Source organism: Chrysochloris asiatica, unplaced genomic scaffold (assembly GCF_000296735.1).
Source record: "Chrysochloris asiatica unplaced genomic scaffold, ChrAsi1.0 scaffold00160, whole genome shotgun sequence".
In the NCBI taxonomy this organism is placed as follows: domain Eukaryota; kingdom Metazoa; phylum Chordata; class Mammalia; order Afrosoricida; family Chrysochloridae; genus Chrysochloris; species Chrysochloris asiatica.
Genome location: NW_006408678.1, coordinates 470316 through 493704, shown reverse-complemented (window position 1 = coordinate 493704; position 23389 = coordinate 470316). Strand labels below are relative to the sequence as shown.

General features: G+C 38.0%; 1 protein-coding gene across 1 annotated transcript in view; it reads left to right on the top strand.

Moving 5' to 3' along the window:
* KIAA1033 (KIAA1033 ortholog) overlaps nucleotides 1–23389 on the top strand; it is a 66413-nt gene that overhangs the window by 12367 nt on the left and 30657 nt on the right. The window contains exons 7-18 of the mRNA XM_006871074.1: nucleotides 1633–1715; nucleotides 3799–3841; nucleotides 4330–4433; nucleotides 5432–5552; nucleotides 8434–8557; nucleotides 8655–8782; nucleotides 9559–9719; nucleotides 12005–12131; nucleotides 18140–18265; nucleotides 20658–20765; nucleotides 21393–21539; nucleotides 21672–21751. Of these exons, the coding sequence (XP_006871136.1) occupies nucleotides 1633–1715; nucleotides 3799–3841; nucleotides 4330–4433; nucleotides 5432–5552; nucleotides 8434–8557; nucleotides 8655–8782; nucleotides 9559–9719; nucleotides 12005–12131; nucleotides 18140–18265; nucleotides 20658–20765; nucleotides 21393–21539; nucleotides 21672–21751 (1352 nt within the window). The remainder of the gene's footprint in view (nucleotides 1–1632; nucleotides 1716–3798; nucleotides 3842–4329; nucleotides 4434–5431; nucleotides 5553–8433; nucleotides 8558–8654; nucleotides 8783–9558; nucleotides 9720–12004; nucleotides 12132–18139; nucleotides 18266–20657; nucleotides 20766–21392; nucleotides 21540–21671; nucleotides 21752–23389) is intronic.

Below are 23389 nucleotides of genomic sequence, written 5' to 3'. Positions count from 1 at the left end.
AATTTCTTGAACCTCTTAAATTTAGTTACTAAGTCTTTAGTAAAGATAAACAAATATTAAAATTCCAGGAGCTTTTGCTACTATGTGTATTGCTTAAGATTAAATGAACCTGTGACAAAAAAGGAAACCTGTTTTGTTTTTCATCTGGATGTTATTTTATTACAGGATTGCACCCAAAATTATAGAGACTACTGGAGTTCATTTTCAGGTAAAATTAACTTTACCTGTAAAACGAATTTTTATGGTATTTTACTTCGGCGTTTGTATAGGTAACTTTTTTGTTTTAGTACATATTGATTGGGAGGACAACAATTATAGCAAAACTTTTACAAGATTTTCTTTTAGTGGGTGTTCTCTTTCATCTGTGAAGTGATGAGGCATTACCGATACACTCTCAGTGCAGTTTCAGTTTTTTCCAATAATGTCCCAGTGCAGTTTCTCCAACTGTTTGCATTGGACAGTGAAACTAATTTGCAAAGTCACAAGGATGAAATATTGGACAAACTATTTCTCCAGTTAAAGCTAATAATACTCATAGTCCTTTGTTGTTTGGTTTTCATTTTTGAATGGTAGCATACCTGGGACATAGAGAGTACTTTGGAAGGAACTTCGTAAATATTTAAAATTAAACTATATCAACAAGCTGAACTCAACTGATCTAGAGGGAGAGAGAGAATTTTACAGAAGTGGAAAGGAAGAAATGCAGATATTTTAGAAGTTTATTAAGAAATGTAAAACTAAGGTTGTTTGAAATACAACTGAAATTCATTATTTACTTTCATTTGTGTAAACTTTAAAACTTAATTTGTTTCTGTATCTCATTGACAGCTATATAAAATTCTGTCTTTAAACATTCAACAGGTATTTTTTTGTGAGTCTGGTGTACGTTAGAAAGTGTTTTTGGTGCTCGGGATGCAGCAGTGTACAAAACCAGTACCAAAGTCCCTGCCCTCTTAGAGCTTACAATTTAGAATGACTGTAGGTTTTAGTAGGGTGTTAGATACAATGGACGCACACTGTCTGTAGGTTTAAAAAAGTGGAAATCTGTAGAAAAAATTTTCAGGTCTGCAACATGGCACATGGGAGTTAAATAGGATTTGTTGACAAACATAATTGATGTTTAACTTAGTCCGTGCCAAGCCTATTCATGGATCTGATGAAAGGTAAACAATTTGAAATGATTTCAGAGTGACTTTTGGTGATCCTTTCCTCTCATCATCATACTTTTAAAACTAGCAGCTTCTGAGCGCCTTCATTCATTCAAATATTCATTCATTTATTCATGTAGTAGGACAGATACTTATTCAGAAGCAGTTGTGTGTTAGCCACCAAGCCAGGCAGAGTATGTTCAAGAAGGGAGGAGGCAGTCCCTGTCATGTAGGTGTCTATTAGCAACTGAAACATAAGGCATATCCAGAAGTATGAATGAAAAGCTGTGGGGGCAAAGAGAGAGCAATCCCTTTGCTATTGTGGTTGCTTGAGGAATGTTAGAAGTTGTCTATGTGCTGGTTAACAGGAGACTTTACTGGAAAATTATTTTGTTTTGTGTAAGAATTGTTACCATGAAATTCAATCAGAAATGGTGACGTTTAAAAAGCAACTTTATAACATATACTCCACTTGTCATTTCAGGAACTGTCTTGTTTTGTTACGAGGTGCTATGAAGTGGTGATGAATGTAGTCCATCAGTTGGCTGCCCTCTATATCAGTAACAAGTAATGGATTTTAGAAATATTTCTACTTGTATGATGGAGATGCAGGAAATGTTTTTCTGAAACTAGCTAATTACCTGAAACAGTTTTTCGTTTGTTTGTTCACCCCCTCATTCATTCATTCATTCATTCACTTTTCCAGCATTCCTTGAACACTCATGATATTTCAAACACAACCCGATGTTGTCTACTTCATAAGTTAATGAGGCACGGTCCCTACCTCATTGAATCAACCCATTATCTGCCTGAATGAGAATGTCGACAGTCTCATCTTTAAAAAAGAAATTTGATAACATATTCTCTCTCCTTGTTTCTTGTTATAGTAAATTATAAGTGTTCCTGACTCAGTGAGTCACTTGGAACTTTTCCTAATGCATAGAATCTTGGTGAACAGGGCTAGAGAACATATGTTTAAAAGATTGCTTGTTAATTTTAATGATTATCCAAATTTGGGGACCATTGTCTTAAATCAAGAAAGATTAACCAGGTTTCATAGAGCCCTTCCTGTTTTTTGTAGTTGTTGTTAAGTGCCATCCAGTTGGTTCCAACTCATACCGATCCTATATAGTGTTTCTGAGGAGTAGCTGGTGGGTTTGAACTGCCGACCCTGTGGTTTACAGTCCAGTGCTGATCCTACAGCACCACACCAAGAGTCCTAATGTTTTTAGTACCCTAAAATAATATCTCACATTTGATTAATGTTGTATACTTAAGAGGTGTTAGACATTTACTGTTGCATCTTTACGATAACTTTAAGGATATGACTGGAAACGCTCAGTTATCAGAAGAGGTGACTGAGATCCAGAGAAAGTACTTGCCAATATTCCATGATGGTTTGTTGAAGTGCTGTTCTGGTCACCAGCCCATTCATTGCTCTTGCTGTGACACGCTGCATCTTAACTCTCTTTAGGAACTGGTAGATTGTTATTTTTTTCTCATTCCTATGGTTTTCCTTAAGTTTGGTATTTATTTTATGTTCTGTCCTTTTACTAGAGTTCCCCTCATGGCAGAAGACCATGAAAGCATAGTCCCCTCTCCCCAGTAACTTGTGTGTAATTAATTCTAAGAGGACTTCCTCTCTCACGAAGATGACATTTATTTGATTTTGTATTTAATCTTTTTAAGGAATGCATTTTATTTTGTGCAATATCTATATGTTTGATATACAATTACCATCTTCAATTATTTAATGTTGAGCAAACTCTCTAGGAAATAAAATTGAATTATCTTATGGCATTTGACTTTTGTATAATTCCAGTAATATGCATTGTTTTTAAATAGGAATGAGAACTCAAAAATCAGCCTGACCAAAGAAGAAACTAGTTCCCAAATTTGGGTGGGATAATACAGATTCTAGTTGGTAGTTGAAAAATTCTAATTGTTTAGGAATATAGGCATATCCGTTTTGTTATTTCTCTGTCTCTAGGCCAAGGTAAGGAGCGTGGTGGCTTCATACGATAAGCACTTGACTGCGAACTACAAGGTCTGTGGTTCGAGTCCACTAGCTGTTCCACAGGAGAACGATGAGGCTATCTGCTCCCACAAAGATTTAAAAACAAAAAGCCCTGGGAACCCTGTACAGGGTTGCTGTGAGTCGGAAGCAACTTGATGGCACTTAACAACAACATCCCAAGATAGGAGTCCTGGTATGGCACTGTAGGATACTCATTGGATTGCTAACCACAAGGTTGGCAGTTCAAACCTACCAGCTGCTCTTTGGAAACCTTAAACAGAGTCACTATGAGTCAGAATCGACTTGATGGCATTTAACAACAACAACATCCTAACATAGTTCCTTTAGTTTAAATGGCTGTGGGCTACATATTGTCATATCCCTACCCATGAATGGGTTATATGTAAAAATATTTCAGAATCAAGATGTACAAGATGTTTCCTTCTTGGGAAAGTGTACTATGGCAGTAATTTCTTGAACCTCTTAAATTTAGTTACTAAGTCTTTAGTAAAGATAAACAAATATTAAAATTCCAGGAGCTTTTGCTACTATGTGTATTGCTTAAGATTAAATGAACCTGTGACAAAAAAGGAAACCTGTTTTGTTTTTCATCTGGATGTTATTTTATTACAGGATTGCACCCAAAATTATAGAGACTACTGGAGTTCATTTTCAGGTAAAATTAACTTTACCTGTAAAACGAATTTTTATGGTATTTTACTTCGGCGTTTGTATAGGTAACTTTTTTGTTTTAGTACATATTGATTGGGAGGACAACAATTATAGCAAAACTTTTACAAGATTTTCTTTTAGTGGGTGTTCTCTTTCATCTGTGAAGTGATGAGGCATTACCGATACACTCTCAGTGCAGTTTCAGTTTTTTCCAATAATGTCCCAGTGCAGTTTCTCCAACTGTTTGCATTGGACAGTGAAACTAATTTGCAAAGTCACAAGGATGAAATATTGGACAAACTATTTCTCCAGTTAAAGCTAATAATACTCATAGTCCTGTCTGAAGACTGGACCTGTAGCTTTAACAAACTGATTTACCTACTGCTTTAACTGATTACATTAATTACTTGAAATGTATTTAACTTAAAAATCCACTCACAGCTTAACTTCTAACTAGTGATTAAATGATAATCATTAAAGGTCTTTTGACAGACTATGTATGAGCACTTGGGAGAATTGCTAACAGTTTTGCTTACCCTGGATGAAATTATCGACAATCATGTCACATTGAAAGATCATTGGACTATGTACAAAAGGTGAGTCAATTTGTTTCTTAAGAAATATTCTTTGTATAGTTTGTATAGTTAGTATCTTAGTAGTAAAATATAGGCAGGTGTAGTGTAGTGGTTACGAGTTGGGCTGCCAACCTCAAGGTCAGCAATTCGAAACTACCAGCAGTTTTGTGGGAGAAAGATGAGGCATTCTTATCCCATAAAGACTTATAGCCTCGGAAACCTTGTGCAGGGTCACTGTGAGTCGAAACTGACTCCACAGAACTTAATAACAACAACAACAAATAGAAAATGTATATCCTTGAAATGACCTGGAGATCGATATCTTGAGGGATCGCATGTTAAATATTTTTATAAAGACAGTAATCACTCTCTGAGAGTGCAGTGGTGTTCTATAGGATAAGCGCTGGACTGCAAAGCACAAGGTCAGCAATTTAAGCCCACTAGCTGCTCTATGGGAAAAAGATGAGACTTTCTGCTCCCACAAAGATTTAAAGCCTCGAAAACGCTATATAGGATTGCTGTGAGTGGAAACTGACTCCAAGTCATTTACCAACAACAATAATCACGCTTTAATTTCCCATGGATATGTTTGAAAATATGTTGTTAGCTGTAGAGCCGGCTCCAACTCAAGACAGTCTTTTGTAATGCAATGGTGCCGAGTCCTATGTCATCCTCTTTAGGGCTCACATTTATTTTGTCCTTACATTCTATCCATATGATAGTTTTTTTCTGAGCTTGGTTTCCTATACTCCAAGACTTGCTTAGGTGGAAAGTATTCAGTTCATAAGTATTTACTTAATAGCTGATATGTACAGAACATTAGGCATATGAATTGAAGATGATATAAAAAGTCATGATAATAAAATTAAGTACATTAGGATTGTTTTTTTCTCAAAGTTTCAAATGTGTGAAGCCAAACAAAAATTTGTATATATAATTTTGATTTTGGGGAAATTGAAAAATTTTAATTTAAGAGTTCAGTAGGCCAATTTAAAATCTTTTTTCTGTTCTTCCACAAGATTACTGAAATCTGTGCATCATAATCCTTCAAAATTTGGGATTCAGGAAGGAAAACTAAAGCCATTGGAAAAGTTCTTACTGAAGCTGGAAGGCCAGTTACTTGATGGAATGATATTCCAGGTAAATATAACTGTATCAGATTGTAACGAATGGGTTGTTTAGCTGCCCCAGCTCAGAATTGTAGTGGAGTAACTTTATAGAATACTATTGACTATGTTTTGCTTTAAAAGTGCATTGGTTTAAAGCATTTGTTAGTGTAGTAAAATATAATTTTTTCCGTATCTAGCAGTAAGCAAAAATAATAGTGTGCCAGTTGTATTTGAAAATCTGTTACAAAAGAGCAATGATAACAGCTTGAGGACTAAGGTGCACCTGACCCAAGCCATGGTATTTTCAATCACCTCACATGCATGGGAAAGTTGGACAATGAATAGGAAGACCATAGAAGAATCAATGCATTTGACTTATGGTATTGGAGACAAATATTAAGAGTACCATGTCCTGCCAGGACAAACAAATCTGTGTTGGAAGAAGTACAGCCAGAATGCTCCTTGGAAGCCAGGATGGTGAGACTTTGTTTGTCTCTCATACTTCAGACGCATTTGGACACTGGAGGAACCAGTGCCTGAGAAGGACATTATGCTTAATAAAATGGAGGGTTAGGGAAAAAGAGACAGACTTCCAAGGAGGTGGATTGACAAGTGGCAGCAACAGTGGGTTCAAACATAACAATTGTGAGGCTGGTGGTACAGGACTGGGCAGGGTTTCGTTCTGTTGTGCATGAGGCCGTTATGAGTTGGAATCAACTCAACGACACCTAACCTAAGTAAGTTTTATTTGGGTTAAGGCTCTTTTGTTTTCCTTCATTTAAAATTGTTCAAGGATCTCTCAAGCATTCAAGCAGTTGGCTAAGTTTTCTGTGCTAGTACTCAAGCTTTTTAAGTTTGTAAGACTTCCTTTTCAGGCTTTAATTCTTCCTAGGCTCAGGGTGTATAATCTGAGTATGGTCCAGTGTGGTAACTTTGAACCACATGGTATAGTTGTAGGAATACAAATTGAAATCTTTGAACAAACTGATGAAGCACTGGAGGCACTCACTCAACTATCACATGCAAGTAAAATTTCACTGAAGATAATTCAACACTGGGTGCAACAGTACATCAACAGAGAAATGCCAGAAATTCAAGCCAGATTAAGAAGAGGACTTGGAACTAGAGATATTATTGCTGACATCAGGTGGCTATTGGCTGAAAGGGAATACCAAAAAGAGGTTTAATTGTGCTTTATTTACTATGCAAAGACTTTTGACTGAGTGGATAATGACAAGCTCTGGATAACATCTGCGAAGAATGAGTATTCCAGAATATTTAATTGTGCTCATGAGGAACCTGTACTTAGACCAAGTGGCAGTTGTTGGAATCGAACAAGGGGATACTGAATGGTTTAAAATTAGGAAAGGGTGTACCAGGTTTGTATCCTTTCACCATACTTATCAATCTGTATGCTGAGCAAATCATCCAAGAAATGTGAAGAACGTGACATCAGGATTGAAGGAAGACTCATTAACAGCCTGTGTTATGCAGGTGATTGCTGCATTGCTTGCTGAAAGTGAAGAGGACTTAAAATATTCACCGATGAAAAGCCAAGACTATAGCTTTCAATAGGGGCTACCTCTTAATGTAAAGAAAACAGAAATTCTTTCCCCTGGACCAATAATAGCATCATTATAAATGGAAAAAAGGTCGAAGTTGTTAAAGACTTAATTTTGTTTGCATTCACTATTAGCACCCCTGCAAGCAACAGTCAAGAAATCAAACGACGCCTGCATTAAGCAAATGTGCTGCACAAGACCTCTCTAAAGTGTTAAAGAGCACAGATGTCAATTTGAGGACTAAGGTGTGCCTACCCAAGCCTATGGTATTTTCCATAACCTCATATGCATGTGAAAATTGAACAATGAAATGAAACAATTGAACAATGAATAATGAAAACAGAAGAAGAATTGATGCACTTGAGTTTTGGAGACAAATGTTGAAGGTACCATGGACTGCCCGAAGAACAGGTCTGTGTTGAAAGATGTATAGCCATAGTGCTTTGTAGAAGACAGGTTGGTAAGATTCGTCTCAGACTTTGACCATGTTATCAGGAGTGATCAGTCTCTGGAGAAGAACTTGCTCATGCTTGGTAAAGTGGAGGGTCAGTGAAAAAGAGGAAGACCCCCAGTGAGCTGGATTGGTACAGTGGCAGCAGCAACGGGCTTAGGCTTGGCAACGATTGAGAGGTTGGCACAGGACTGGGCAGTGTTTCATTCAGTTGTGCATAAGGTCACTGTGAGTCGGTGCCAACTTGATGGCACCTAACAATACCCAGCGATAACCAGATCTATATCTGCTGTATTTCTTCACACAGAATCAACCAATTTTTGATTCAGTTTTATTTTAGATCATCAGTACTCACATTATATGAGTACATATACATTTTTCATTGAAAAAGGTGTAATATTAGATTCCCCACCCACTGCCAGTGAGTCGTTTCGGATTCATAGCAATCCTATAGGACAGAATAGGACTGCTCCATACGGTTTACAAACTGGACATCTTTGTGGGAGCCAACAGCTTCATCTTTCTCCTGTGTGGGGCAGCTTACAGGTTTGAATTGTCAGCCTGTGCTTAGCAGCCCAGTGCTTAACCCACTACACCACCATGCTTCCTTAATATTTGAATAGATTAAGGTAAAAACTTGAGTTTCAGTTTTAGTAAAATGAAAAGGATGATTATAGAACTTTATTGTACTCTCTTTTTAAGATAAGCATTGAAGTGCTTACTGAAGGGTTGGCAGTTCAAGTCCACCAACTGTTCCTTGGCAGTCCTGTACAAGGTTGCTATGAGATGGAGATGACCAGTGGCACTTACCCACAACCATCATGTGTTTTTTCATCGAAGCCTGTTTAGTAGCTTAAATTGTTGAGAATCTCCATTTTTCTTCAATGTTTCCTGTCCAGGCCTGTATAGAACAGCAGTTTGATTCTCTGAATGGAGGCGTATCTGTGTCCAAGAATGGCACTTTTGCTGAAGAATTTGCACATAGTATCCGCTCAATTTTTGCAAATGTGGAAGCCAAACTTGGTAATGTAAAATACATTTTTTGTTTATGAAGTTTGCAATTTTTATATTGCATGAATTATATTTGTTCTCCTTTTCTCTCATTTTATGGTTTTATAAGGCGAACCTTCTGAAATTGACCAAAGAGATAAGTATGTTGGAATTTGTGGACTCTTTGTGCTGCACTTTCAAATTTTTCGAACTGTTGATAAAAAGTTTTATAAGTCTTTATTGGACATTTGTAAGAAGGTAACAACTTTAGAACTTTTTTTTTAACCCGAGTAGATAAAAAAATTGGGGGTGGGGGGTGGCGTAAAAAATACATCTTAAAATATATTTTATTGCTGTTTAAACATTTTTTAAATCTAATCATTCCAAAGATAAGTAACTTAGCAAATGAAAATACCTCATATGTGACTCTGCCACCCATAGATATATATATTATTAATGTATATATTTTACATTTTTTTAATGTATGTTAACTTTCTACTTCTTTTTTCTTTCTTTTCTGCTCCTTTTCGTCTTTATTTTCTGTTAATTCTTTTTACTCCCTCATTCCAATGATTGAAGTAGAAATAATTTAAAATCTTTTCCTAGAGTTTTACTATTTTGATGATGTCTATGTGACTTCAAAACTTTAGCTTGTATGTGACCATAAGAATCAAGTTGTTTGTGACTGTGAGAACTCAGTCATATTGAGTATTTTTTAGTTTTTTTTTACTAATGTAGAATGAAAGTAAGGGTCATGAAGGCTCAAATTTCTATATGCTATTGAATATTTTTATTCATATGAAAATTATGTATTTGTGTGTCCTGTTTAATATTTAAGTGGAACAGGTAACTATCATGCTCAACTGTAGATATATAAACACCCCAGTAAAATATTGGTGTTGTAATAGATTAATGAGTGTATATCATGGTTATTGTTTTTCCTGAAATGAATTCTGTCTTCCATTATATGTTGTAGACAACTCTTTGTTTAGCCTCTACTTAATGATATTTTTTCCTTCCTTTTACTAATTCAGGTACCAGCCATCACTCTAACGGCTAATATTATTTGGTTTCCTGACAATTTTCTGATCCAGAAAATTCCAGCAGCTGCCAAACTTCTAGACAGGAAAAGCCTTCAAGCCATCAAAATGCATAGGGATACTTTCCTGCAACAGAAAGCTCAATCGCTTACCAAGTAGGTTTTATAAAGTAACCACAATGAAAGCACAAGACAGTCAATATTTTCAGACCTTACACTGACTCTTTCTAAGGATGTGAAAAGGATTTGCATTGTAAGATTGGATGTAGCTGCCGTACCTAAGTGTAATTTGGTACAGTATCACTTAGGTACCCTTAGGTCCAATTCCGAGTCTACTGCCTTCACAATGGTATTGATGTGGCTGTTATCAGGGAACGCTCCATCCTCTAAGACTCTTGGTTCTGTGCACACCTTTTCCTTATATGCGTGGGCCTGCTGAGCTGACCATAGCCGCCTCTGCAAAAGTCAGACAGTGTGTTAGGACACTGCTGTTATTTGTGTGTTCTAGACTTTTCAATAAGTTATCCACAAGTCAGATAGTATATTTCTGCACATTTGAGATATAGCCAAAACTGTGAACATTGATTCTGGCTCTGTAGAAACCCCACCCCCCCAACCCCCTGCTTTTTTTTGTTGTTGTTGTTAAATCAGCTTTGAGGCTAGCTGATTCTGATTGACCTCCCCAAAATACATTTACTAAGTAAAGTTTAGGGATAATCTCTCCTCACACTGATTGAGCCCTTGAAATGGACAGATTGTCAAGTAGTGTGGCCAACTCCGGAAGGCATTCTGATCTTGATGGAGTGGCTGTTTCAGTCCCTTGCCCTGGAAGGCTATCTTCTAACTGGCTGACTGGCAGTCAGGGGACAGTTCTTGAAACTGCTGTAGTGGAAAAGCTTTATTTAAACAAATTTGGTAACGTCAGATTCTCCATGGAGAATTGTTCACTTTTTGCACATTCGTTTTAAAAGAAAGACAAAAATAGGGTACCTTAAACTCAACTGGTGGGTCATAAGTTCCTGCCTGACTTGAGTGAGATGATCAAGTTCAGATGTATTGATAGAATGAGTCAGTGTTTGTAATCATCCTGTAGAGTGGAGACAACTGTATTTGTTATTGAGTTAGTCTCTCTAGCATGGAAAAGGCTAACTTGTAAAGTCAGCAGCTCTAGCTCACCAGTGGTTGCGAGGGAGAAAAGACCAGGTGATCTTCCCTCACAGAGATTACAGCCTAGGAAACCTTGGGGACAGTTCTTCTCTGTCATATGGGGTCCTAGGAACCAGAACTGAGCCATGGGCACACAGCAACAAAGCACGATGAGGATGCTTGTATCTCAGCTACTGACTAGTGGTATGCTCTTGGGCACATTAATTCATCTCCATGTGTCAACTGGTGCTTCTGTTAAATAAAGTTAGAAGTACTAGCTCATAAGATTATTCTGAGACTTCTGTTGAGTTAATTGGTGTAACGTGCTTAGAACAGTGGCTGGCACAGAGCATGCATTCAATAAAGTTTCACTTTTATATTCAGAGTCTTTTATCACTTCCCCTGCCCCTATTCTAATTCAAGCTGTCATCCTCTTTTGTGTTACTAGAATAGCTTCCTAAGTGGTTTCCTGCTTCTGCCTTTGCCCCTTTTGAAGTTTATTTTTAGCACATTTGCCTAAGTAATGTTGATGTCCTAAAGCCACAGCTAGCTCAGATCACTGCTCAGACTCACCAGTGGCTTTCCCACATCACTCCCAGTTGAAGTCCTCCATGTGAGGCCTTACACAGACTTCCCCACTCCCTTCACCTCTAACCTCTTCTGTTCTTATCTCTGCTCCAGAATGGACTTCTTTGCTGTTATTTGAACATACCACACACATGTCCTGCCTTAGAACATTCACCTTGCTTATCCATGGCTTTAGAATTTTTTCCTGAGATTTGCGTGGTTTACTGCTTCCTCTTCTTTAAGATCACTAAATAAGCCGCATTTGTGACCACTTGAGTACCTGTCCCTTTTTCCAGCTGTTTTTTTTTCCTCATAGCATTTACCAGTACCTGATATTTTAAGAATTTAAATGATTGATTCTTTATTGTATAACTCTCCTTTCTAGCATGAACGCTTTAGGAGGGCAGGGATTTTGTCTGTTTTGTTCAGTTTTGTTCTCAGTGCTGCGAAACAGCACCTGGCTTGTTTATGCCGGTAAATGTTTACTGAATGAGTGAATTGTATATGTCTACCTGATATGTGGGCCATTCAAACTCACCAGCTGCTCCTCGGAAACCCTACACAGGGTTGCACTCAATGGCAGTTAACAACAACAATCTGATATGTATCAAACCCAGGAAGCTCTATTGATATGTATAAACCCAGTAATACTCTATTCTAATCTATATGAAGAAATGGAAGTAAACTTCCTCTCCTGTGCTGAGTAACATCCCATTTTCCTTTGTTAGAGATGTACAGTCTTACTACGTCTTTGTGAGCTCATGGATGATGAAAATGGAATCTATCTTATCTAAAGAACAGCGAATGGATAAATTTGCTGAAGACCTCACCAATAGATGTAATATTTTTATACAGGTAGTTGCATTTTATTACTTAAAATGTTTTGGGGGCGCATTCCTTTGTTAATCCAATTTACAGATGTTACAGAGGCTGGAAAAAACTGGGAAAGAATAGGATATGTTTTTGTTCTTAAAATTGAAATGGAAATCAATTTGTTTATATCTGGATCTGTGTCTGATTCATTTATTTAGATTTTCTAGTGTACGTATTTAAAACTCTACAAAAGGCCTTCAAAGAATGGCTTTTTAACTAAGTTCTGTTAAGTTTTGATATATTTGTTCCATCTTTGAATTCAAAATAGTTAAAAATGCCCTTATAATTTCTTCTTTGATCTGTGGATTATTTTGAAAGATTTTTTAAATTAAGTTCTAGCAAGAATTTCAGTGTTTTAAAATTTGTTGATATTTGCTTAATGACCCATTGGTACACATTCCCTATATATACCTGAAAAGATTGTGAGGTTTTTCTGTGTTTGTCAGTTGTAGTGTTCTATATTAAGTGGGTCACTGCATGCTCTATCAGATCCTAAGGTAGTTGAGTGAGACTCTCCCACTGTTTTGTCTGTTTGCCTATTTGTTCTTGTAGTTCTGTCATTTTTTTTTTTTTTTTTTAATGTATTGAAAAAATTTATATTTAGAATTAGCTAGCTGGACTCAGTTTAGATGATCCCAATTTTGTTGGCAACATCCAAAGCATCATTGTCAGGAGTCCGTCGAACATATGCCTTCTTTTCTCCATCAGGCCTGACTAAGGTGTTGACCTTGGCTACGTCAGTGTCATAGAACTTCTTCACAGCCTGTGTGAGCTGGTGCTTGTTGGCTTTGACCTCTACATTGAACACAACTGTGTGTTATTATCTTCAGTCTTTTTCATGGCTGACCCAGTAGTCAGAGGGAACTTAATGATGGCCTAGTGGTCAAGCTTGTTTCTCCTGGGGGCGCTTTTCCAAGGATATTTGGGCTGCCTCTGGAACCTCAGAGTCTTAGGCCGCTGGAAGGTGGGTGACATGTGGATCTTCTTTACTTTGTGGCACTGCCTTCTTGGCTTTCATTAAGCCTTGGCTTTGGCTGCAGCTTTAGAAGGGCCAGGGGCTTCCTTCTTCGTTTTCGGCACCATCTTTGTAAAAAGGCCTGTCATTTTTTTTTTTTTTTGTAGTAAACATAAACATTTAGAATTATTTGATCATCCTAGTGAATTGAACTTAATCATTATGAAATATCCCTTTAATAAGTGCCCCTCTAGCTATCACAATTTTCATTTGGTTAGTGTCTGTGTAGTATATCGTTTTGGATCCTTGTAACCTCTCTGGCATCTTCTATAAGCATTTCCCTAGTCTGATAATATTTGCTTTGTAATTGAACTGTTTTGAGTGTGTATCTTTACTGATAACTTTTAGTAGATTTAAAACTACTTTCCAACCAATTACTTTCTGTATATTTTACCTGTTTTATATCTATTCCCTTTTTTCTTTTTTGCTCATTTTGGGATTATTTTTCTCAGTTGATTTTTCTTTGTTGGTTTATTAATTCTATATTCCTTTACTATTTATTTAATGTTTACTTGAGAGATTTTTAAGCTGCATCCTTGATTTAGTCAAATCTAACATAAATGAGTAGTTTGATCACTTCCTAGATCATGTAAAATAGAACATTTTATTCTATTTGACCTCCCTTTCTTCTCACCTTTTGTGCTATTATGTATTTTGATTCTAAATGTATTTTGAACCCCACAAGACATCCCTACTGTTGTTTTTTAATGGTAGGTGTTCATTTCAATGTATCCACATTGTTAGCTACACTGTTGCTTTTCTCCTTGCATCTTTGAGCTTTCATCCTTCTGCTTGTGAAACATGTGTAGCATTTCCTTTGATGCCGCTCTTGAAAACTGTACTAGCTTTTGTCACAGTACGCATTCATTTCAGCTTCATTTTTGAAGACAGTTTTGCTGAGTATAGAATTCTAGATTGATGGGGGCTTTTTGCTTTAAAAATTTTAAGATGTCATTGTTTTGTTTTTCTAGTGTCTTTTGCTTTTGTTGAGGAATTTTCAGTCTTATTGCTTTTTGAAGGTGATGTGTCATTCCTCAATTGTTTCTAAGATTTACATTTTGTTTTTAGCAATATTATTTAGTGCACCATACCGTATCACTATGGTTTTCTTTGTGTTTGTGCATCTTGGGATCTTTAGATCTTCTTGAATTTGTGGAACATTTGTTTTTTTCTCTCTCCCAGTTTTCTCTTCAACTATGTGTAATTTGCTGTTAAAAACCATATGTTGTTGATAAGTGCCATCAAGTCGGCTCTGCCCCATACCGACCCTATATAGGGTTTCCGAGGAATGGCTGGTGAGCTTGAACCGCTGACTTTGCAGTTCAAACTGACTATGTAGTCCAGTGCATTAACCCACAGCACCTCACTGAGTTCTTAAATACAGGTTGTTGTTAAGTGCCATTGAGTTGGTTCCGACTCATAGCGACCTTGTGTAGGGTTTCCAAGGAGCAGCTGGTAGATTTGAACTGCTGACTTTGTGGTTCACCGTCCAGTGCTGATCCACAGTGCCACACCAGGAGTTCCCAGTTTATGACAGGATTCTGTTCTCATGACTCTGTCATAAGTTGGTTCTGACATAAGCCAAATGCCTCATTTTTTTTTTTTTTTTACATTTTTTTGCCTTTTATTATTGGTGTCTTTATAAATCATAACACTGAACATCTGCAAATGATAACATCAGCAAATTTCATAATGTACCATTGCATGTAGTACATATTACTAATGGAAGGATGTAAAAACTCACCAAACAGACAGTTGTTAAGTAGTGTTAACTCGTATTTGACATAATTATGGAACTCCCTTTATTTGTTAACTTTTCATTTGCTTCTATTTTTACTATTTCCAGTGTTGTTTTTTTAAATAATTTTTGTGACGTGTTTTCTTCAGTATATTCAGCATATAACTATCTTGCAGCCCATGTCTTGATAATTTCCTGATTTGGCTGTTTCTATTACCTGTTGTTTATCTAGTTATGGGGTATGTCTTATTTCTTTATATAACTGGTTATTTGTTGTAGAGTATCAGACATTTATACTAAAAAAAACTATAGACATAGATTGAAGATATTTATAGTTTTCTTCCTCCAGAGAGGATTTCTATTTTCTTCCAGCACACATTCATCTAGGACAACTACCAACCCAAATCATTTCAGCCCAGTCCTGGTGAGAGCTGGTCTGTTTCCAGGAGAGGGTAGTTCTTCAGGATCCTGATGTTAAGATTAGATTAGGTGGTTTACCAGAACTTCCTCTCCTTGATGGACCATTTTTACCTGCCTTCTCTGTAGTACAACGTCAGAATAAGTGTTTGGCTTCTCAGTTTTCATTCTCCACTTTTGAAATAAAGGCAGGTACCTTAAGGGAAAAGCCCCAGATGCCAGGCTCACATCTCTGGATTTCTGTCGTTCTGTGACACATTGGACTACTAACTGCAAGGGCGCTGGTTCAACTCCACCAGCCACCCCTAGGAAGCCCTGCACAGGGTCGTTATGAATCAGAACCACCGACGCAACATTACACCACAACAACCCAGATTTTAGCCCTCTATTTCTTCATCTTTTAGTTCCTTAATGGCTTCCAGGAAATTTAAAAAAATGTTTTGTCCAGATTTTCTAGTTCTGGTTTGACGCTGTACTGAGAACACAAGGTCGACAGTTCAAGCCTACCAGCTGCTCTTTTGAAACCCTCTGTAGGGTTGCTATGAGTCGGAAGCACCTCGACAGTATTTAACAGCAACAACAATAGGCAGAAGGCTTGGCACAACGTACCCATTGTGCCGTTAATGAAACACACCCCTTCCAATTCAGATACTTCAATGCTTCCTTCAGGTACATCCTTAACACGCTAATGACTGCCTGGGAATGGAGTGGTATGGACTCCGGAAGTCGTCTATAGCTTAATGTGCTATCTCCCACCAGAAGGAACCCTCTGCCCCTCCCCCCAATTTATTCATCTGTCTGGAGTACACCTTTGCTGTTCATTGCTTCTGTTTTCTGTATCCTGATGCTGCGCTAGGACAGTCTTGTGTCACATCCCTGTAGCTGACAAGGTAGGACTTGTCAGATAATTATTGTCATGTCAGAATGCTACTTCTCCCTCGCATTTCCTGTTTCTCTTAATGTGGCTCAGAGAAATCCCCACCTCCCACCTCACTCCTGTGAGCTAGTTACTGATGGGAATGTCAGCCCAAGCTGCAGCTGCCGACTGGATTCCCATTTCCAGCCGCCCTGTGAAGACAGAGTGGAACTGTCCCTGTAGAGTCTCTGAGTCTGTAAAGCCTTGTAGGAGCAGACTGCTGCCACATCTTTCCCCCGTGGACCAGTTGCTTTCCAAACGGCTGACCTTTTGTTAGTAGCCAAGCTCTTTAACCACTGTGCCACCTGGCTCCGTGTTACTGAAAGGTAAGTACTTTATCTCTCACACGTGATGTGGCAGGAAAAAAAGTTGACAATCATTAGCTTCTGCATTAGGCTCTCGACTCTACTTACAGTCATAGTTTCATCTATGAACTGCACATGCATCATATTTTAGTTATTTGTATGCCCAGAAAAATCTCTATTACCTTGTTGTTGGGGAATGCGTTGGACTGTGAACTGCAAGGTCCATAGTTCGAGTCCACCAGCTGCTCCATGGGAGAAAGATGAGGCCTTCTGTTCTTGTGAAGATTTAAAAAGCCCCAGAAACTGTATACAGGGTTGCTATGAGTCGGCACTGACTTGGTGGCACTTAACAACAACATAGAAATAGTACATGTATCTTACTTTAGCTATTTGTGTGCCCAGAAATATCTCTATTATTACCTTATTGTTTCTGTATGTCCCTTTAAGTGCAAATGAAGACATACATTTGAGAAATAATACTGGTTTTCCCTGTTTTTTTTTTTTTTTTTTTTTAATCCATTCTGTTTCCTGTTGTTGTTGTTAAGTGCTGTCAAGTCAGTTAAAACTTGTAGCAACCCTGTATAGGGTTTCTGAGGAGCAGCTGGAGAGTTTTAACTGCTGACCTTGTGAGTCAAACTGACCTTGTGGTCCACTGCATTATCCTGCGGTGCCACACCAGGACATTTTCGTAAAATCTCACGAGACTTGTGAATAGAAGGGTAGAAGAGACTCTCATTTCTTTGGGCTGGAAGGAGAGAAAGCCCCGCGGTGCTGTAGGAGAAGCACAAGACTGCTAACCACAAGGTTGATAGTTTTCAAACCCCCCAAAGCGACTCTGCAGGAGAAAGATGAGGGTGACTGCTCCCACAAAGATTTGCAGTGTCAGAAGCCCTGTGTAGGGTCTCTGTGAGTTGGAATTAACTTGATGGCAGTCAGTTGGATTAGAAACAAGCTTGTTATCAGATGGCATTGAGTCAGCCTCCACTCACCTTTTGCAACCAACAGATTTGAACCATTGTGATCCATAAAGTATCCGTTGACTGCCTTTGGGAAGTAAAGAGCAGACTTTTCCTCCTAGTCTGTCTTAGTCGGTAGGGGATGGTCATAGATGGGCCTGGGTGAAAAGGACAGGAGAACTAGTGTAGGACTCAGAAGTAGCTCTGGGACTGTTTGACTAGAGAGCAGGTCTCTTACTCCTTCTCCATTTTAATTTCCAGCTTTTCAGAGCCCTCAGCTCTTCTCCCGTGAGGACATAGGAATCTTTATCTCTCGGAAAATTTTTTGTTTTTTAATGGAAAGAGTCTTAAACTTTGGGCACATCGGATAATTTCATCAGCATTAAATTTCTAGTACATGATAGGTAGTCAAATAAATTTTAAATAAAGGGCTCTTTTGAAACTCAACTACCACATACAACATTGTCTCTATGAGGGAGAGAAAACAGTATTTTAAATTCTTAAGAGTTGCTTTGAAAGTGAACTTTTAAAAACACTAAGTACTATTGAGTAATACTTAACTATATAACATAGAGAATGGGCTCTTGAAGAAATGAACTGTTTTCTTGTGGTTGTAAATCATGTTTGATTGTATTTTTTACAGGGCTTCTTATATGCGTATAGTATTAGCACCATTATTAAAACCACAATGAATCTCTACATGTCCATGCAAAAGCCGATGACCAAAACCTCAGTGAAGGCATTATGCAGGCTTGTTGAACTTCTTAAGGTAGGTTTTCAGTGATTTTTCTCATGCCATCAGAATTGAGAAATGAATAGAACTTAAATTAAGATGATCTTAGAAGATTTGACTTCTTAAATTTGATTTGTTTACTATGAGAACAAAAAATTATGGAAGTCTGGAGCTGAGAGTGAAGCATCCAGTTGATATGGATAGGGATGGGCAACTTAGCCACTGGCTACCTAAAATGAGGGGCCGATAAAGGCATGAAGTGACTGGCTTTTACAAGGTGTCAAGGGGGAGTTTAGTTTAATAGCATATGGGGAAAGAAAGAGTCCCCACTGAATAGGTTTCATCTCGTCTAGATGGGTCTGGTTAAAAGAGATGGGGCTAAGATGTTTAGGATTCAATAATGAGTAATTGTTATCATGACTAATTGAGACTGTCACAATTGTAAAGGTAGAAGTTTTTGTAACAAAAGCAGGGGAGTGGTTAATCTTACAGTCCAGAAACAAAGGACCCTAGGACCATCAAGGGAAAGGAGCAAAAGCGGAATGAGATACCTTATCCAGAGAAGCAGAGACACCAGAGATGGAATCAGAGATGGGGACATGGAGGACTCTAGATTGATGGGAAGTGAGGGACTAAGAACTGGCAGCCAGGAGGCAGACTTGCAGAATGTGCCCTTTGGTGGTGTAAATTATTATATATGCCTGAGTGTTTTTGTTTTTTTTTAAAAAAAAAAGCCAAAGTGAATAGAGAGAAACACTGGTAGCTGATGGTACATGGAGGGGATTCTAATCATTGTAGTGTAATGAGGTATATAATTTGTTGAATGTAAAACTGGTCATCTGCCCTGTAAACTTTTACTCAATCCACAATAAAAACCTTTAAAAAAAAAAATTATGGGAAAGGGTACTTACTTATTTGTGGGTAAAATATTGAAAAATATTTCTGAGTAACTTTCTATGACTGGTCATATTTCATCTTTATTGACAATTAAATCTAGTAGAAAGAAAAGAAGGAAAGTGAAAAGGTTAGTTTAAATAATATTACTAAAACTTTACTCAAAGAAGTTTAAAACATGTTACAGTGAGTTTAAAAACATACCCATGTGACCTTATCCAGGATTTTACCATGTTTATGTGCATATGAGATTAGTTAACGTTAATGAAGCTGTTTGTTTTGTAATTTAGAGGAAGTGTAATTTGAGCTGTAGGCTGCTTGTTTGTTGCTTAGTGCCATGGAGTTGGTGTCGACTCATAGGATACTTGTTGTTAAGTGCCCTTAAGTTGATTCTGACTCATAACGACCCTGTATAAGGTTTCCAAGAGCAGCTGGTGAGCTTGAACTGCTGACCTTGCAACTACTTGTACAGATGGATAAATGAATCAAAGTACAAGCCATGTGCATATATGGGGTTAGCAGTCCAGTGCGTATCTTACAGTGCCACGCCAGGTACTGTTTTACAGATGAAATATTGAGGCAAACAGAAAGATTTTGTGACTTGCTTGAGGTTGCACAGCTAGTAGTGATAGAATCAAATTTGAACCTAAGTAATGTGGCTCAAGAATCCATGCGCTTAGGTCTCCATGTGCCTCTGGTTGTTGGTGGTGGTGGTGTGTCGAGGAGTCGGGTTTGACTGGTAGTGACCCTGCATAGGGTTTCCGAGGCTGTAAATCTTTACAGGAGTAGAAAGCCTCATCATTCTCCCGCGGAACAGCTAGTAGTTTCAGACTGCTGACCATTGGGTTAGTAGCCCGACTTGTAACCACTACACTACCAGAGCCTCTGGTTGGTGGTGGTGGTTATATGCCGTGGAGTCGGTTCCGACTCCGACCCTGTACAGGGTTTCCGAGGCTGTCAATCTTTATGGGAGCAGAAAGCCTCATCTTTCTCCCATGGGAACAGCTAGTAGTTTGTAACTGTTGACCTAAGGTTTGCAGCCCGATTCGTAACCACTATGCTACCAGAGCTCCTTCCATGTGCCTCTATGGAGTTCTAATTTCTATACACCTGTGGAACCACCACCTCGATCAAGAACATTCCCACACCCTCCAGAATTGTTTATCCCTTTCAGTCCCTCCTTCTACCCTTGGCCCCAGATAACTAACTAGTGATCTGTTTTTGTCTTTATAGGTCAGTTTACATTTTCAAAAACACTGTTTAAATAGAGTTCTTAGTATGTAATCTTTTCTGTCTGATTTTGTTTCACTCATCATAATGGTTTTGAAATGTATCCATGTCTCATTTTTGAATGTGTGCAGAGTGTTGTACATAGTTGAAGCCTCATGGTTTGTTAAACTGTTGGCAGTGTTTCCTTATTACACAGACTATTGTGAACATCCATGTTCATGTGCCTTTGGATAGTTATACAAGTAAATAACAAAAGTGAGTGTGGAACTTTTCCATGTACAGCATTTCTTCTGATTCTTTTTAGGCAATACAGCATATGTTTTACAGAAGAAGCATGGTTGTGGCCGATTCAGTTTCACATATAACACAGCACCTTCAACATCAAGCTCTTAATTCCATTTCTGTGGCCAAGGTATGTCATTGTTACTTTTTTCAGCACAGTTGTTTTACATTTTCATTTGCTTTTCTGTTTTACCTGGTTTCTCTGTTCTTTCAAACGTAATTCATCTTGTCTAATGTTCTTCATGGTATTTTATGGTTTTTGCTTTAAGTTATCAGGGTTGTCTTCCTCTGAAGTTATAGTATTTAACAACTAACATAGCTTTATTTAAAAATGACGTTGTATTTCGTTTAGACGTTTGATTAGCAAATGTATTTTCTTGGTAAGATTTCTTATTATGTTAATATGGAAGTTTTAAAGTAGCTCTAATGTATTTACTGGAGTCCTGCTGTGGCACTGTAGGATAAACACTGGGCTACTAACTGCAGGGTTGGTGGTTTAAACCTACCAGCTGTTCTTCAGAAACCCTGTACTCAACGGCACACAGCAACAACAACAACAACAAATGTACTGTTTCTGACAGTTTCAAGAAATAATGCTATTGAAGTAGCATGTATAATGTGATCAGAAAAAATTCAACATGGGATTTGTTTATGCCCTCTTACATTGAATTACGGAAAAATAATCTAGAAGATTCTTAGTCTTTTGTTATTGCCTCAGAAATAAAATTAATAATTTTTGTTTTCTTTTATCATTAAGAAAAGAGTAATTTCTGACAAAAAATACAGTGAACAGCGTCTCGATGTCCTCTCTGCTCTTGTTTTGGCTGAAAATACTCTCAATGGGCCCAGCACAAAGCAGCGACGACTGATTGTCTCTCTGGCACTAAGTGTTGGCACGCAGATGGTAAGTATGGCTTTTACTTATGAAGTAAGAATGAGGCTTGAGATTTCACATTTCCCTTATTGTTTACCTAAGTGAAGACACGTGTCTTCACTTTGTATGCAACTTCTGTGCCTCTTTTTGTCTCCCTGGTAGAAAACGTTTAAGGAAGAAGAACTCTTTCCACTTCAAGTAGTCATGAAAAAGCTGGATCTCATCAGTGAGCTTAGAGAACGGTAAGACGGGTTAGAGTACTTGAGTAATGTAGAGTAATGTAGTCCAGTGTAGAGCCGATAGACGCGGGAGAAGTAAAACTCAGGCAGCCCATTAGTTCCTCTGTGGAACTCCTTAAGCAGGACCAACAGGAGACTTCTGAAGGGCATTGCTTTCTGTTTTAGCTTTAGTTCTGCTTTAAGGACATAGCTTCTAAAAGAATGCCCATGAGATAAAGAAGACACAGCTTCAAAAAGCATGGTGCATATTGTGGTGGTTGTGATGGGGCTTTTAGAGAAACTATGAAATTCCTCCTTTGTAGCAAAGTTTCATCTATGTTATAGCCTCTTGTGGCTTTATTGAGGATGTAGGGAAATTGGAACACCTGTTTATTATTTTTTAAAAAAAGTTTTTATTGTGAATTGAGTGATAGTTTACATGAGAGAGTATCAGTTTTACACTCGTTACATTGCAGTGATTACAATCTCCTCTGTACATCATCATCCAACAGTATTTGCTTCTATTTCCTCTGTTGTTGTTGTTGTTGTTGTTGAGGGGGGCAGTGGAATGTACACAGAAACACTTAGGAATATGCAATCATTTAAACAACCCAAGAGTACATTCTGCACGTCTGCCTCTTAGCTGTCAGCTCTCAATCCCTCTCTTTCCATGAGTCTAGAGTCTTCAGCTGCTCTCTCTCTCCATGTCCCCATCTCTGCCTCCATCTCTGGTGTCGCTGCTTCTCTGGATAAAGTCCCACATTCCACTTGTGCTCTTCTCCCTTGATGGTCCTAGGGTCCTCTGTTCCTGGACTATAAGATTAACTAATCCCCCCTTTTTGTTACAAATTTTCTACTTCGCAATGAAACATGATAACAATTATTCACTATTGAATCGTAAGAATCTTATACCCATCTCCTTTCACCAGACCCATCTAGACAAGATGAAAACTACTCAGTGAGGATTCTACCTTCCACTGCACACTCTGAAACTAAACTCCCTCTTGAAAACTTTTAAGCCAGTCTCTTTGTGCCTTTATAGCACACCCTCATTTTAGGTAGCCAATGTCTAAGTGGTCTGTCCCTATCAACCCTGTATACAGAGGGGATAGGATTGACACTTGATGTGCAGAATCCTTCCTTCTCAGTTGGTATATTGAGCTACTGTATCCGTAAGTATAGGTCAAGGTCATCAAATTGTAGCAATTCACACTTGTTTTCTTTATCAAAATTTTTTTTTCATCTTTCTCTAGTTGAGATCTAAGGAGCTCTGGTAGTATAGTGGTTACGAGTTGGGCTGCCAACTGTAAGGTCAGCAGTTAGAAACTACCAGCGGTTCCGCAGGAGAAAGATGAGGTGTTCTGCTCCCGTAAAGATTGACAGCCTCGGAAACCCTGTGCCAGGGTCACTATGAGTCGGAACCGACTCCATGGTACTTAACAACAACAGTCGAGATCTGATCATCAGGCCATCGAGGTTAGGTTGAATGAGTAAGAGTAAGCTTACTTACTGCTTACTCACGACAGAGGAAGCCATTAATATTGTGGATGTTGTTAAGTACTGTGGAGTCGGTTCTGACTCATAGTAAAAGTAAAAGCAGGTCTTCTTATTTTTATTTTCCTCTGAATTTAGATTATACTACTTTATTTAATGCTTATATTT